Source organism: Gymnogyps californianus, chromosome 2, assembly GCF_018139145.2.
Source record: "Gymnogyps californianus isolate 813 chromosome 2, ASM1813914v2, whole genome shotgun sequence".
Lineage (NCBI taxonomy): Eukaryota > Metazoa > Chordata > Aves > Accipitriformes > Cathartidae > Gymnogyps > Gymnogyps californianus.
In genome coordinates, this window is record NC_059472.1 from 114,618,504 (window position 1) to 114,634,252 (window position 15,749).

Here is a 15,749-nt window from a genome sequence, read left to right on the forward strand (position 1 = left end):
TGACAAAAGCTGACATCCTGAGGAGATCAAAAACATAATCTCATCCTACTGTGACAACAGGTTGTCTTCCTTACCACACTTAATTGAAATCATTGTACTAGGTAAAAAAGACTGAGGCTAAAACAGGCTTACTTGGGCTTTTTGTAATGTGTTCACATTCTTGGGAAACACAATAGTAGGTGACATTTTGCTGCTTTTGCTTTTTAAAACTCTGGTAGTTATGCTATACTGAAGTGCACCCAATATCTGCATTCTATTTCTCTTTAATATTACTTGCATGTGTTACTGCATGAATGTTTTGCAGTGCTTCCCATATTCGATTCTTTCCTGCAAAGTTTTAAAACTGCTCCTTCTAAAAAGCATCTTTTCTCAGGCTTCAAGCTCTTTCCTTAGTCACTTCTAGGTATGCCGAACAGCTTGCATGTGTTCTGTTTCCACGCACCGCTCTCTTCTACACTGTAAATAATGTCAGAAGCATCAGGAAGGCACGGCTGCCTCCATCAGCCAGATCTGTAGCACTCAGATGAGAACAGAAGACCCAGAAACTTCAGCATGGCTCTGTCTTAAATACATTCACATGAGAAAGCAGTGCTCTGATTTTACAACTGTGTTAACTACCTAGTAAAGCACAGAAGCAATTTGTTGTCAGCAGTATAGTTGACTGCTTTTGTTTCCTATTATGTTCATACCTTTATTGTATTTGCAATGAAAATATGCCCAAGGTAGGCATGCTGAGAAAGATGAGCTCATTTGTTACAATACAACACTGAGAATCTTCAAAAGGCAATGAAAATTTTCCCACTAAATGCTGGGCTTCCATATGTTTAAATCCTGTGCTTTTTCTTCTAACCTGGAAGACATGCCAGTTGACCTTAATACTCCCTTTGGAACAACCTGATCTTCCTATTCTGCCCTAAACAAAACAAATAAATCACCCTTTAGAGTGATGATAAACTCCTAATAACCACAAGCTAGATCTCAGTGCAAGTTTCATATTTCTCTACACTCACAGAACTTGTTTTTCCTGAGAGTATATGGAGATATAGGAGTGGGAAGGCTGAGAGAGCTGGGACTGTTCAGCCTGGAGAAGAGAAGGCTCAGGGGGATCTTACCAGTGTTTATAAACACCTGATGGGAAGGAACGACAACGGAGTTGGGCTCTTCACAGCAGTGCCCACTGGCAGTGCAAGAGGCAACGGACACCAGTTAAAATGCACAAAATTCCATCTGAACACAAAACACTTTTTTACGGTGAGGGTGGTAAAACACTGGCATGGGCTGCCCAGAGAGGCTGTGGAGTCTTCATCAGTGGAGATATTCAAAGCCCACCTGGACATGGTCCTGCGCAACCTGCTCTAGCTGACCCTGCTTAAGCATGGACGTTGGACTACATGATCTTGAGAGGTCCCTGCAGACCTCAACCAATCTGTGATGCTGAGCGTAGGCACTACTCTTATAGGCAAATTTCCACTTTGATTGCAGAGGATGTGTGCAGCAAAAACATTCAGAGTAGACTTTAAGATCCCTTGATTTTAGAAGTTGTAAAGTCAAGCACTTATAAATTATCATACTGCTAGAATTCAATTGCTTGTAGACCCTTAATGCGGATGCCTTGCCATGTGGATTATAGTGGAATCTGTAATTATATGAGGAATGACTTACTATGTTTTTGAAGTGGCTTGACAATCCTGCAGACTCCCTGAAGAGAGAAAGGGATAAAGTAGCACAGAACAGTATGTGTTCGGTAGTTTAGCAGGCAGAAGCTGTGTGGAGTTAAGCAGGCTTAAAGCAAAAGGAAATTTCAGAGAATAAAGTTGCAGAGACTTATGGGACAGTGCAATTTTATTTTCAGAGCTTCCTAACTTGTTCAGTTACCTAAAGTTTCTGACACTAAAGGCAAAACTTCTTAAATGTGGACCAAAACCCTTTATCATAATATGCCACTTCCCTTTATCACCCATTGATTGCCAACTAGGCAGAAATGTTGGTATACCAGCTCTAAATGCAAGCTTAACAACATCAGTTTGAATCCTGGTTTATGTGAGTATGAACGCTGCTTTATGAACTGTGGAAACTTAGCAATCCCAGGATTTGGTTCAGGAAGTGTGACAAAGTTTCTGCACTTCTTAGTATGATTTTGAGAACAAACAAGCAATGACAGCTAGAATGGACATAAAATATGTTCTGTGAATGTAGAAATACCATGTATTCTGGGGAAAAAAAACCCACCCTGATTTTTGAAAAACATCAGAGGTGCCATCAGTGAGAGAAATTTGAGATGAAAAACTCTTTGTGGTGGAAGGGGATGCGTTAGCATCAAATGGTTAATTTTATTTTCTACTAGGACCACCACCTTATCTAGCACCTGTCCCACTTGCCCAAGGCAGTCCTTTGTACTGCAAGTCAGGCAGCACCCTGTAAAGGAAGGAAAGGAAAGTCTGAGAAATATGACCATAAAATCTTAATCTGATAAACGAGGAATGAGGAAAAGCCCGTAGAAATTTTTAGGACCTCAAAATACTTGTTAACTTGCACTGTGCTGTACAGAACAGAGATTTCTAGATCAAAGTAAAACAGAGCACAATGACTCATAGCTCTTTACAGGCAGGCTTGCTGAAATGATAAAACTGTACCCTTTGGTAGGAATGACTCCACTCACCTTTCCAAGGGCTGTCAGAAGATGGAAATCAATGGACTCCCTGTATCTCAGGATTCGGAGGATGCCATCCAAGTACACCTGATCCTTATTGAAACAGCCTAAAAGGAATCAAAATACATTGCACTCTATCAGGGTTTGTTCAAGGCATATTCTCAGAAGCCATTATGAGCAGAACAACTTTATTTTTAAAAACTAGATATTTATATCCCAGACTTTGAAAACCTTACAAAAACTAACTAGAAGGCTAAACCCACTAGCCAGAGAGAGAAATCAAACACAGAAGATGGTCTCTGTGAATAGCCACAGCAACATTACATCTCTTGTAACAAACATGAAAGGAGGTCAAACTGTATGAACTTTTTCATGGTTTTGCAATTTACATTCCCACTTCCAACAAAAAAAAAATCCATTACTGATTCAGTTTGAAAGTCTCACGGATGTGCATTTTCAGCCTTGTTTTCTATAGCAGAAATCCTACTGCCTCATTTCAGAAAGTGCGGAGTCCCATTTCTCCTTTTTGCAAAGGTTTTACTGTGTGACATGATGAAGGAGCTCTGTGCATGTTCTGAAAACCTCCCTGAAGTACAAAAATAGAGAAGACAAACAGAGAACCCACCTGGTTGTGATGTGTCAGTCCACCCTCTCTTGGCTCGTACGCAGTAATCCCACCTAGTATTGGGGTCCTTGACAAATTTCCCCACGTCCTGGAAAAGCTGACTGAAGGACATTTGGCTAGCCTGATACACTGTGTAGTAGAGCAGGGCAGCTCTCCAAAGAAAAGGGTCTTTGCGGAACAGGACACTGTGAATGCTCGCTAGGCCCTCTTCTGTAGGGTTGATTGGTTTTAACCCATGTTTTCTACGTCCGTTCCAGTTACACCAAGGCTGGCTGTTGTTGTTAAAACCCCGAAAATAATGAGTTCCTGAAAATAAAGGAATATGAGACTTAGAACAGTAGCATCTAATGATTAAAAAAAATATATAAAATATGGAAGGAGATGCCCATTTCAGAACTCTGAACTGGTAGGACTGGGCACTGGGAAAAGTGCCAACTTTAGCCTTGTCTACAACAGAGAATTTTGTCAGAGGTAGATACACGGTGCAGTTATTCACCTGCTGACTGCAACTGGGACTCCTGAAAATGCCTAAGGAATACAAATGTCAGCAGGACTTGAGTTCCCAAATCCGTGGAAAGGAATTTTCAAAAGTGTCTTACATGCTGAATGCCTCTAGCATAGGCTAGACATTGTAGTGAACAGAAGGAAGGAGAATCAAAGTAAGGGGGCAGAAATGTTGCCTCTTGGAGGTGATTAAACAGCCCTACTGCAGCCTTGGAAGAGGCTATGTCCCCTTTCAATGTGAGTAACAGTGGTTCAAGGCAATTGCAGGGCTTATTCTTCAGTTGAAATTCAGACACTAGCCAAATTTATCCAGATCTGATATACTTAATTGAAACAGATTCACTGAAAAGTTTGTAGAAATCTTCCACGGGGCTGGGCCAACCTTGTATAATGCAAATTCAAAGCAATCTTACATCAATTTAGGGATCACTGGGTAAATTCTTCATACCTAAAGCATGCCTACATTTGCAAGCAGTACAGCATAACAGAATCAGATTTGTAAAGTGAAATGGCTGGTGCTGAGGTTGAACGGTCACACTATTTTTGTTTCCCTTTTTCTTTACTCCAGACTAGCTCTAAATTGCTCTCATGAGCAAAATGTCCCTGAGCAGTGACAGCACAGAAGGTATGGCCTGGAGCATAGCCTCTGGGCTAGCATCCTCTGAAAGGATTACACTTTGCCTGCTCCAAGATTCCTTTGGCATGTGAACCTCAGTGCAGTAAGCGGGACTAGCTGGTAGACTCACTTCAAAAGCTTGCTCCTGATCTGACCTAAAATGCTAATGTACGTGAACCCTAGGAATCCTCAAGTGGATTATCTTCCTTTTACTGCATGCTGCAGTGATAAATAGGTTTCTCCTTCCCTTTAGCACACCTACAGCATAGGTTCTTTAGAAAGGGACGTTCCCTCCTTCTGTATATGTACAGTGCCTGGCCCATCATTGCAAAATAAGTAAGAATGCATGCAAGTACTCCCCTTTGCCTGAAGAACTGATGTCATGCTCATACCAATTTCATGTCTCAGCATCCCTTCCAGCCAGTGCTCTCGCGCAGTGGAGATATTGATAGTGAGAGTGGGGCGGCCATTCACCACTGTCATTGAGGCTCGAGATAGCAGGTCCTCCGTGAGATGGACCACAATCTGAAGATGAGAGAGTTCAGGTAGCAAAGAGCTCTATTCTCGCTCCTGTTCCTGCTTTTTCCTTTGGCCCTTCCATTATTTCATTTCTCTTTGGTCCCTTGCCCTTCACAACTCTACCTTGCTACCAGCAATCACCTATGAGAGACACTTCTGACTCCACTGAGCTATCCTAGTCACCTGTGCCGCTGCCAAACCTCAGACTTTAGTGGGACTCAGCATGAGGGTTAAGATAGACAGACATGAGGCTGCAAAATTTAATACGGTAACACTGACTAGATTCGGGGGGCGGGGAGCAATCATATGCAGAGTAAATTAGAGGAAATTCCATTTTTTGAACTGTGTCTGATTATCTTGGTGTTACTGAGAACCAAAAAATACTAGAAAAGCACACATAAATTGACTAGGTATCTATATACTTAACTGTCTGAAACCTTTTTAGTTGCAATTCTAAAGCCACATGAATTAGAGGGGGAAGCGCTGTGTACTTTTTTTCCTGATACATGATGCAGACTTGAAATATTATTAAAATACTGGTATTGTTTTGTTTTATACAGGAATGCAGTTCTTGTTTTCCTGTTTTCTCTTGGAAAATTGGTAATCAAAACAAAAACTGCCAGAGAAGGAAATTAATGCATATTGACACATTTTGTTATTTGAGTTTAAAAAGACTTTTTAAACAAGTGACTGGGAGGGAGAAGGTAAACTCTCTTAGTTGAAGACTAAGCACCTTTCCTTCTTCATGTAATGCCTAAAGAAACAGTACTGCTCAGAAGAGTACAAGGGAGAGTACCTTCAAGAGAGATCTTTTTTTTAAATATCAAAGTTAACAAAAAAGGATCCAGGGATCAAAGGCATCAACAAGACACTTCCCTGCATTCAAAACCCATCATTCAGCTTCAATCAAACAATCAGTCCCATAAAACTCATATTTAAGATGCAGGAAAGACAGGTAAATCCCAAAGCATTTAGATTTAAAGCACAGGTACCACTTAGCTTTATTAACATCTCTTCAGCTGGAGAGAGTATTTTCATAATATTTTAGACCATACTAAGCATGACATATTAACCCTATTTTTGCAGAAAAAGTAAAGCATTTCACTAAGAAGGACATGGGATATTTGATGAGGGTGTAGGATCCTGCTTCCATGAAGACAAACCAAGACAAAAATGAATGCAAAGGGAGATAAAAGAACAGCAAAGAGCAAAAATATAATTTTTTTCTGCTTGCTCAAAACTGTAGTTTAATAATTTCACTCTTAGAAACACAAGTAAAGTCTGGTGTCAGTGTCAAATTATAGTCTCCCAAAAAGGTGTGATGAGTTTAATGGTTTCTCCTAATAATATTATGCTTACTAATTAAACCTAGTTTCTGGGAAACTAATTTTTGTCTCTTGATCTCCCATTCCAGACTCCTCTTGCTCACTGCCAGTGGTCTGATCCAAGTCTTGGACTGTGTCAGCTGGTGTTTTCATTTGGAATAATTCTCTTTTTATACATTCAATTTCATCTGACTCTTCCAAGCAATTCTACGTAACTCAGTCAAACTGGACTTTTTAAATCCTGAATATAGGAAATAAGTTTTTTGCACAGGGGTCCAAAAAATTAGATGGTTAAAGTCAGGAAAAATCAGCACTCAAACCAACTCAACAAGCCAACCTCTTTCAGACATTTTTATTCACTTATGTCACTTTCATTTGTGTTGCTTCTTATAAATCAGTCTCTTGGGCTGCTGCTTATTTTTCTTGGCCTTTTCTTAACTCTTTCCTTTGGTGTAAATAATTTGATACAAGAAAACGGATGGCAGAACTGATGAATAAATGGAAACGTGCTAGTCTCCAAGTAGCTGAAAAAAGGAGGGAAGGAAGGGTGTCGTTCTTGGGTACTCCCAAAAGAGGTGAATTTAAGAACAAGCATATATATTAATCAGGAAACAGGCTCAGAGAGATGGCTGAAGCATTCACAAGGAATTTGCATCATTTCAATTGTTCAAAAATTAGACTGGGCACGACCATGAGAAAAATATGATGTAAGGAATATTCTTGTAATTATGGAGGAAAGACCTCCCAAATGGTCTCTCGGGTCCATCCGTGTGTAATTTCTAAGATCTACACAAATGTTTCTTTCCTGATCCAGTGTATGACTTACCTCACCAAGACAGCCTTCTTTCACCATATATTTCCTGACATGATTCCAGATGCGACTTTTGGTCAGCAAGCTGCCTCCAGTGGCCTGTTCAAATTTTTCATAGCTTCCATATTTCTGCAATGTCCGCTCCATAATGTTAATGGACTATAAAATACAAAAGCATAGCAAATATGAATGCAGTAAGATGCCCACGTCAGACTGGCATGTGTATTCTTTCTCTCCCTCTCAATCTCTCTCTTTTTTCAAAATTTTTCTTCTTTTTTTAACTCATTGGGAGTCACTATCAAACTGTAGTCATTAGATACAGGCTGACACACTCTGTAATCAATTTATACCATCTTCAGACATACATTAATGCCAAAGTACTGAAAAAAGATTCTGATCAACTCATCTTGGACCCACATACATCAGCATGACACAGATGATTATCAGTCTAGTGAAATAATACCCATTTTCTCTTTAATTTTGGGAATGTTGGACAACTGCCTTGTAAATCAGACATAACAGGTCACAAGGACATTTGCAGTTTAAGTTGTCAGCATGTTTCTTTTTATGGTTTTCCAAAGAATTTTACAAAGATCAGCTATTACTGTCATCTTGCTTCATTTCTTGCTATTTTCTAATTTAGGAATGCTGAACCATGATTAAACAGATGTGTAACTATAATTTTGTCGTGGTTTAACCCCAGTCAGCAGCCAAGCACCACACAGCCGCTCCCTCACTCCCCGTCCTTCCCCACCCTGCTCCCGGTGGGATGGGGAGGAGAATCGGGAAAGAAGGCAGAACTCGTGGGTTGAGATAAGAACAGTTTAATAACTAAAGTAAAATATAATATTAACAATAATAATGAAATATTATAATAACAATAATAATAGTAATGAAAATAATATTAAAAAAAAAAAGCGGGGGCGGGGGCAGAAGGAAAAAGCCCCAGTGATGCACAATGCAATTGCTCACCACCCGCTGACCAATGCCAGAGCCGCAATCCGCACCTCCTGGCCAACTCCCCCCTGTTTATATACTGGGCATGACGTTCCGTGGTGTGGAATATCCCTTTGGCTAGTTCAGATCAGCTGTCCTGGCTCTGCTCCCTCCCAGCTTCTTGCACACCTGCTTGCTGGCACAGCATGGGGAACTGAAAAATCCTTAACTTAAGATAAGCGCTGCTACTTAGCAACAACTAAAACATCAATGTGTTATCAACATTATTCTCACACTAAATCCAAAACACAGCACTGTACCAGCTACTAAGAAGAGAGTTAACTCTGTCCCAGACAAAACCAGGACAAATTTTAACGATAATATTTCTACCAAAAATGTCTCCTTATGATGAAATCCTCTGTACCATGGTACAGAGGATGTCTGTTTCAGAAAGGAGGAGAGAGAACAGGAACTTGATTCACAGAACTTTCATTTAAACCTTTCATTTAAATCACAATACTTCTTTATAACCCCCCAAAATGAAGGAGGCATGTTTCATTAGACAAATAAAGTGGTATCAACAATTCTCTTATGTACTGCTGCTAGAAGTCCCTTGTGGGTGGAAAGCAGAGCATGATGCCTATAACGTGATCTGAACTCTGCACACTGAAGATGTTACTGGTGGGGTGTGAGATGCTCATCCCCAGTAATCTACTTCCCAACATGTCATTTCACACCCTTAAAAGAAAATGTCATATAGAATAACTTCTTGCCCAGCAGTAGTCCAGCTACAGGGAACAGCTTTTTTCATAGATACAGTAACAGAAGCTCCCAAGAATCTCATAGAGAAAAAAATATTACTGATATTACCTTAAAAAATGAATGTTCTTGCTAAGAAAATACCATTAATGATGAAGGTCAAAATCTTGCAGACTGAATCTCTTTTTACGTTGCATGCTTGTATCCATGCATGAAGCTGATAACATGCTTGTTGCTTCCAGCTATGTAATTCTGACGTTGTCAGATTGGCTTATTGTCCACAAAAAAAGGATTAATTTTGTATCTCTCACAGCTACTATCAATCCTATTCTAATTTTTTTCAAGTTGAAACTAAGCAACCCTGAGTAATTGCTACCAAAAGCCATAAATGCTAGCTAGATGTATTCTTAAAGTCCTGTAGCTCTTTGATGAGAGAAATATCACTTTCCTCAATGCCAAAGAAATACTGCACCTAATGTTTAGTATTTCTTTGTCTGCCTCTAATACTTGTTATTAAATTTGAAGGGCCTCCTGGTCAGATCTGAATTTCTTTTTCAAGAATGAAGAAAGCAGCATAATTTACTACCTTAGCACAGACTGAAAAAAAAAAAAAGGGTTAGCTTAAAGAAGGCTGGGGAGTTAAGCAATCTGGAAGCAAAGAATCTACCTACTGTGTCTCACTGCTGTCATCTCTATTCCCACTGCACCTGAGTCTCCACAGTAAGTTTTTATTTACATGGGAGCAGAGAGCATACGCTGGAGAGCATTAATAGCGAATCGGAAAGTGAGGCATAAACAGAAATCTGTTATTGGTTATTCCAAGATCTATACTACCAGTTCTTCAGGGACAGCCCAACAGCACCGCAATACATTACTCACAGAACTTGGCCAAAAAGTCAGTGCGCGTGGCCTCACGAGAATGACTCTGGTAGAAACAGGCTCACCATAAAGGCACTCAGTGTTGTTACATGAACCCTGTCTCCTCTCACTGTCTCCTGTGTGGCTGAAACTCCCTAGCCACCACGCTAACTCCGGCAGTAGTTTCAGGCTTGACAGGGACTTGCACTGGACCCGCTGGGGGCCTGGTGACACTTGGTTGGTTCCCAGGATCTGGCCCATTGGGGCAGCTGTGCCCCTGCACTTGCTGAAGCTACCATGAGTGAAAAGCAGATGTTATGAAGAAAAGCACCAAGGAGGAACATATTATCTTTTCTTTTTCAAGTTTTCTTTATAAGATCAGGCGTCAGAATGCCTGAAGAGAGGTATCATAAAAAGAGGAATGCCGTGCCACCACCTGAGCCACCGCAAACGATTTGGTTTTGCATCTCCCTGTTACAACACTACAATGAGCACACACAGCAGCACAGCTCCATGTTGTGTGTTATGCAGCCCCACTCGGCACCGAAACAGGTAACTCCCAGGAGAATCAACAGGCACCTTGCTGACCTTTGGCTCGATTGTTTGCAGAGAAAATAAATCCTACTGCTCCTAAAGACAAGAGGCAATGGGACAGCTGCTGTGAAAACTGCAACGTCCTTCTGCAACTTAATAACAAATCATGTTTTTCAAGATGACTGTATTAAAAATAGAGGATACACCCTCATCTGGTGCAAACTGGGTAGCTCTGGCATCATTTTGCCGACCCACTGCTGTAGGTATTTGACAGAGGTTCAGTGCTGTTATTTTTGCTGTTACTCCCATTAACTTATTGCACAGAAATATGAGTAAGGACAACTACACATTGTGTATCTGAACTGGTGACCTACGAGGTAAATGGGATTTTGGTTCCCAGTAACTTCCCCATACATTAGGTCTTGTACAAATGCATAGGTGTGGCAGGGCCTAAAAGATTATAAAAAGAGATTAGAGAGGTCTTTCTACGTCAGTAAACAATAATTTTTTTCTTGTGTCAAGTCTTAACATTGCTTGTCATTTAAAAATGACCTCAGATAAATGAAGCAAGGTTAGTGTCTAAGTATTTAAAGAAGGAATACATGCATCCCTCACGCAAGGCCTAATGTTTCTGGAGACTAATGACAATCACTTCTAGCAAAATTTAGGACTAAGGGTTAGATGTAAAGAACAAATCAGAGCAAAATCTAGTGCTTGTTTAATAGCTTGTATATTTTCCCAAAGGATTTTTTCCTTTTTTTTAAAATTACATACAAATTTTTACCTTCTAAAAACATTGGCTGTTTTATAAGTTTTTCAGTGTCTGCAAATGCTGAGGCATTTTTGTGCCTTACACAAAATCCTTGGTTAAAGAAGCAACCCAAAAATTCCTGCCCCCTGTCCCAGGAATTTTATTCTCCGCTGGCAGCCCGAGTAATTCATGATAACAGTTCTTCAGTTTCCTTCGCAAGGTGCTAGATCCTTAAGATACTTATGTTACCTACTAGTTGTTTGGTGTATCTGGTTTCTCCGAACAATTAATTAACTTTATTTGCTCACTCTGAAAGAAGTCATCTCTGAATTAATCTTCTGGCATGAAATTTGTCTTCACAACTTGTTGATATTAAATTTCAATTAAGTCTATTAGATTAAACACACTAAGTACCCACTTAAATTCTTGGATGCTTAAGTTCCTTTGAATGTGGACCAGTGATTTCCATTCCTAAAGAGACTTGCTGCCCAGCAGCACCACGTTTTGTCTCCTGAACATCTTCCTTTTCTCCCCATCTCTTCCGTGGCCAATTCTATCTCTCAGTAATAAATTCTGGAAAAAAATCATTGTAATTAATAGCATTTTATAAAAATCACAGTGAGATGAAGAATTAAGATGCAACAGGGCTTGCCAGAGAACTGCAATCCCTGGAGCAGCTACACTACATAGTGTCCCCCGAACCCTCACTTTCTGAGATAGGTGTTTCTACGTTCAAATGTATGGTTGTACAGAACGGCAATTCCCCTCAAAGTTTTCAATAATGTGATTTAAAACACAGTAGATCCTGTGGGCGGAAAGGTTTAGCTTTAAATTCTCTGAAAGTTATTTACTGCAGGAACTGACGCAGGGATAGATGTTATTTTCAAAAGCCACCAGGATTTGGTCCTTTCCTTTTTAAGGGTTTTTAAGGCATCTTTCAGAACGTATCCAGCACTCAGGCTACATCTCTCTACTAGGAAATCAAACAAGACCAGGATATTGGCTCATGTGCTGGAAGGGGTCCATCCATTGAGCTGAATGGTTGGTAGGCCCCTAGGCACGGTGTTGCCTTAGGTGAACCAGCACTTCTCTCTCAGGCAACACTTGGCCATAGCCAAAGGATCATGTGGCTGTTGGGTTCCCAACAGAAGCGGGAGCAAGGCCACTACATTTTGATGCCCATCCTGCCTCTCAACAAACCAAACATCAGGTCCAGTTCAGTTTCATATCAAACGATGAAAAAAAGCTTTTCTGACAATGTGATGGCAAAGCCTTTGGATGGAGAAGAACAGGCGAGTGAGATTCACAGGCTGAAGGAAGCCAACAAAGGTAGCAAAAGATAGGTAGGCTTGAAGAATAGCAAAGATACTTTACATACGTTTTGAAAAGGGTAGGACAAATCTAGAGTGCTGATCAAAGTCGAGTAGGGGTGGATGAGAGCAGGTTTGATGAAGCAGAGGACTGCAAAAACCATTTGAAAGCAAGGGGGCAGTTTCTCCTCAACGTGAAAGCTCATAAAAATAAGGGTGTTTGAGAAGGGCTTGTAAACTTTATTAACCAGTTCTCTGTTTTGACGCTGTTTATAAAGACATTACTACTATGAGATGCAGCGTTACGTAGGTTTATTTGGTGATGTTATCCCAGAGGACTCTCCTACCTTAGTCAGAGTGCAGATATTTTCTAAAACCACCTCACCACAACAAACAGTGAGAAAACGAGCACTGAACACACACTGAACGTCCTGCTTGGCTGTCTGTAACAGCAAACTCCCTGGAGCTGAGACCTATGTGTGCCAAGGAAGGCAGCATGAGTTTAGGAGTCAGGAGGCCCAAGTTCTAGCTTCTCCTGCCTGCCTGCAGGCACCCTCCTGAACTCTTCCTGGGCTGGTTAAGGCTTTTCCTAAAATGCTGTGAGACACTTGAATCAACAGCACAGTATGAATAGCAGGTTTTCAGAGATACATCCCCCCTGAAGAAGCACAGGCCCACTCTGGCCTCTCCCACCTCAGCCTGGTGCATGGTTTGCAGCTTCAAGGGGAAGAGTGGGATACTGAAGGGTGCTTCCTCTACCTTATGTGCCATGCTGAGTAACCTATATCCTGGCAGTTCAGCCACCTCCAAACAGATGTTGCAAGTTTGAACCCATGCATATTAAGAAAGTCATTAAGCTTAAGCCTCTTCATTGCTGAACACATATTCTCTTGGGTAGGAAATTACTAAGAAGGGTGCTCACCACTATCACCTTCTCCCTTGACTCTGTTTCAAGCAAAACAGAAGAAGTCCCGATAATTCTTTCCAAGTGGGCAGGTGTGACTCTGGAAGCACTGAAACAACAGGGAGAGCCATCACACACACACACACATTGCCACCAGCACACAAATCTCTGGGGAGTGGCAGATCGCCCCAGCACTGAGATGGGCCCCATCCCCAGTGATGCTGCTGGTTTTGACACTTCTTGCCACAACCACCCCAGCTGGTGGTGGTTCCTGAGGGGAAAGGGTTTGGGATATTTTTGGATCCCAGGGACTGAATACAACATGGAGCCCCTCACTTGGGGTTCTGCACCTGTCTCTGAGATGAGGTGACTCAAAGTCAGGTGTTGCAAGAACTTGCTGGGAAAGGGGAAGATCCAGACCAGCATCCAGCTATGAGCTTATTTTCCAGCCTCTGGGCCAGCAGAAAGCAAGGTACTGATATTGCCACAGTTCCTAAGGCCAAACTGTAAACTCTTCAGCAACAGGTAAAAAAATGGAAGAAAAGAAGGACTATGTGGCTGTACCAGGTTACTGGTTAGGAGTAGTAATTCCTGTTCTTTTCCTTATTATCTAAAAGGTCTGGTTTAATCCCTCTTATTGCTACCAAAGAACGCCAAAAGAAGCAGCAGTCCCAAGACAAGTCCCCTGGCACAGCAAACTCTGCTGATGCTCAACAAAGTAATGACACAGAAGCACTAACAAGAGCAAGACAAGGCTCTGTTTAATTGGCAGGCTTAGGTTGTGGTGGTGTTGGCTTTTTTAAACAAATTATTTACAGCCAAGTAGGTCTCTGAATCCCAAGTCAGCCATGTGCAGAAACACAGCTTAGTTACTTGAGAGTTATTGTAGATACACATACTGATAAGACATGCTCATGAATCTTTTGAGGCAACCAAGTTAGAAAATGGGCTCACTGACCTAGGAGTCAGGCCCCTGCATTCATTCAGCTCGTCCTATGTTCAGAAGCAGCTCTGCTACAAAAGGGTTGCAGTCTCTGTTAAGATTTGCAAGACAGATAAGGCTTGCAGGCATCATCAATTTCCTCCCTGCACAGCTTATTTACTGGGACGGGAAAGCTTCCCAAGTGCATCTTTAGGTAACACAAAGATGTACCAGATGGAATGTGTTAGTCTAATCAACAGCCGTAAAATGGTGGCTGCCCTCCTTTTTGGGTCAGGTGGAAAGGAGGGAGAGAGGTAAGAGTAGATTTTTGAGGCTAGTCTACTCAGGCTGTAGTATTTTCAGTTTTATTCAGTATTTACAGTGGCTTTTCTTTTGCATGCTTGCTCTCAATGTGATAAAGAGCATGTTTAAGTAATTTAGAGCTGATAGAAATATTTTTAATGAAAAGCTTTTCAAATACTTTGTAAGGAATTAAAAATTAAAACTCACTTGGTTTTTGTATGAGACTGTGTCCTGAAATAAACCTATGCTCCTACTGTAGTATCACCAGAAGTCTCTTCTAGTGGAAGAGAGAAGTTTGTGTAGGACCCTGAGAACTTATGCTACTTGGATAGCCTGATATGCTTTGTGTTATATATTAACACATTTTATCTACAAATCTTAAAGAGGGAATTTGTTACTAGTGGAGAATGAGGTGTTTTACAATTAAGTGCTCTTCACATCCAGTGACGCATTCTTGAATCTTCAACATGCCTAAGCTGTGACATCACCTGGACATTGCAAAGGATTACTCAGTGTTGAATGTCATGTTGTTTAGCCTTCCAGCTCCACCTAACTATTTTTCCAACATCTGATACATTTGCTAATTGTAGGCTACTTGTATCAATGACTTAAAAGGTGTGTAATACAAATACTTGCAATGTGGCGCAACTGATTTACTTATTAACTCAAAACTGCTATATTTTTATGAGTACAAGGGAAAAGGATGTACAACTCTTTCACAGGGGGGATTACTCATTCAACAAATGATAGCTTTTTAAAATATGTATGTATATAAAAATAGATTTCCTGCCTTCATGTACAATTCAAAGAAACAGGTGTTAACACACAGGTTACTTGAAGTTGCAACTTCCTTGCTGATTTTGGTTCAGCAAATTGCAACTGTTAAGTCACCTGCTCTGCAAACACTGGGGACAATTACTTCTAGCTAAGTATTGCTACCTCTAGCATATGTGCAAAAATAACAAACCCTTTAAGTGTTAAGAAAACTTAACAATGAAGGACAAGAGGTTTGAGCCAGAAGGAGTGCTAATAAGAAAACTTTCATAGCACTTAGAGTACACAGTTGCTGCACTGACCTTGAAACACAGCAACAAGAGAATTAATCTCTGTAATATTAGATACGTCAATCAATGTGAAAAGCTGCAAGTCTGCATACTATTTTTTGTTCTCTTCCCTAAAGGCACATATTGTGTGACTCATGAAAGAACCTTATTATGAAGAAAACAAGATAAAGTAGAAAGAGACAAATAAAGAAACAGAACAAAGTATGAGAAGAGATACATTAAAAATATTATTTTCAAATGTATTAATAATTCAAAAATGTTGACTCTATGTCTGTGAAAAGTCAATCAATAAAAGTGTTGGGCTGTGCCCAAGGTTTAAAATCCTTGATCTGACTAGAGGTCTGGGGGTGAAGTGGGT

The 15,749-nt window shown here is 40.6% G+C and overlaps 1 protein-coding gene across 2 annotated transcripts in view; it reads right to left on the minus strand.

The window, feature by feature from the left end:
* MATCAP2 (microtubule associated tyrosine carboxypeptidase 2) overlaps positions 1-15,749 on the minus strand; it is a 31,654-nt gene that overhangs the window by 4,927 nt on the left and 10,978 nt on the right. Inside the window, exons 3-6 of one of the 2 annotated variants that reach the window (XM_050891344.1) lie at positions 7,066-7,209; positions 4,788-4,920; positions 3,276-3,581; positions 2,660-2,757 (exon numbers count right to left, since the gene is read on the minus strand). In XM_050891344.1, coding sequence (XP_050747301.1) covers positions 2,660-2,757; positions 3,276-3,581; positions 4,788-4,920; positions 7,066-7,209 — 681 coding nt within the window. The remainder of the gene's footprint in view (positions 1-2,659; positions 2,758-3,275; positions 3,582-4,787; positions 4,921-7,065; positions 7,210-15,749) is intronic. The other variant, XM_050891345.1, reaches the window with a different exon arrangement.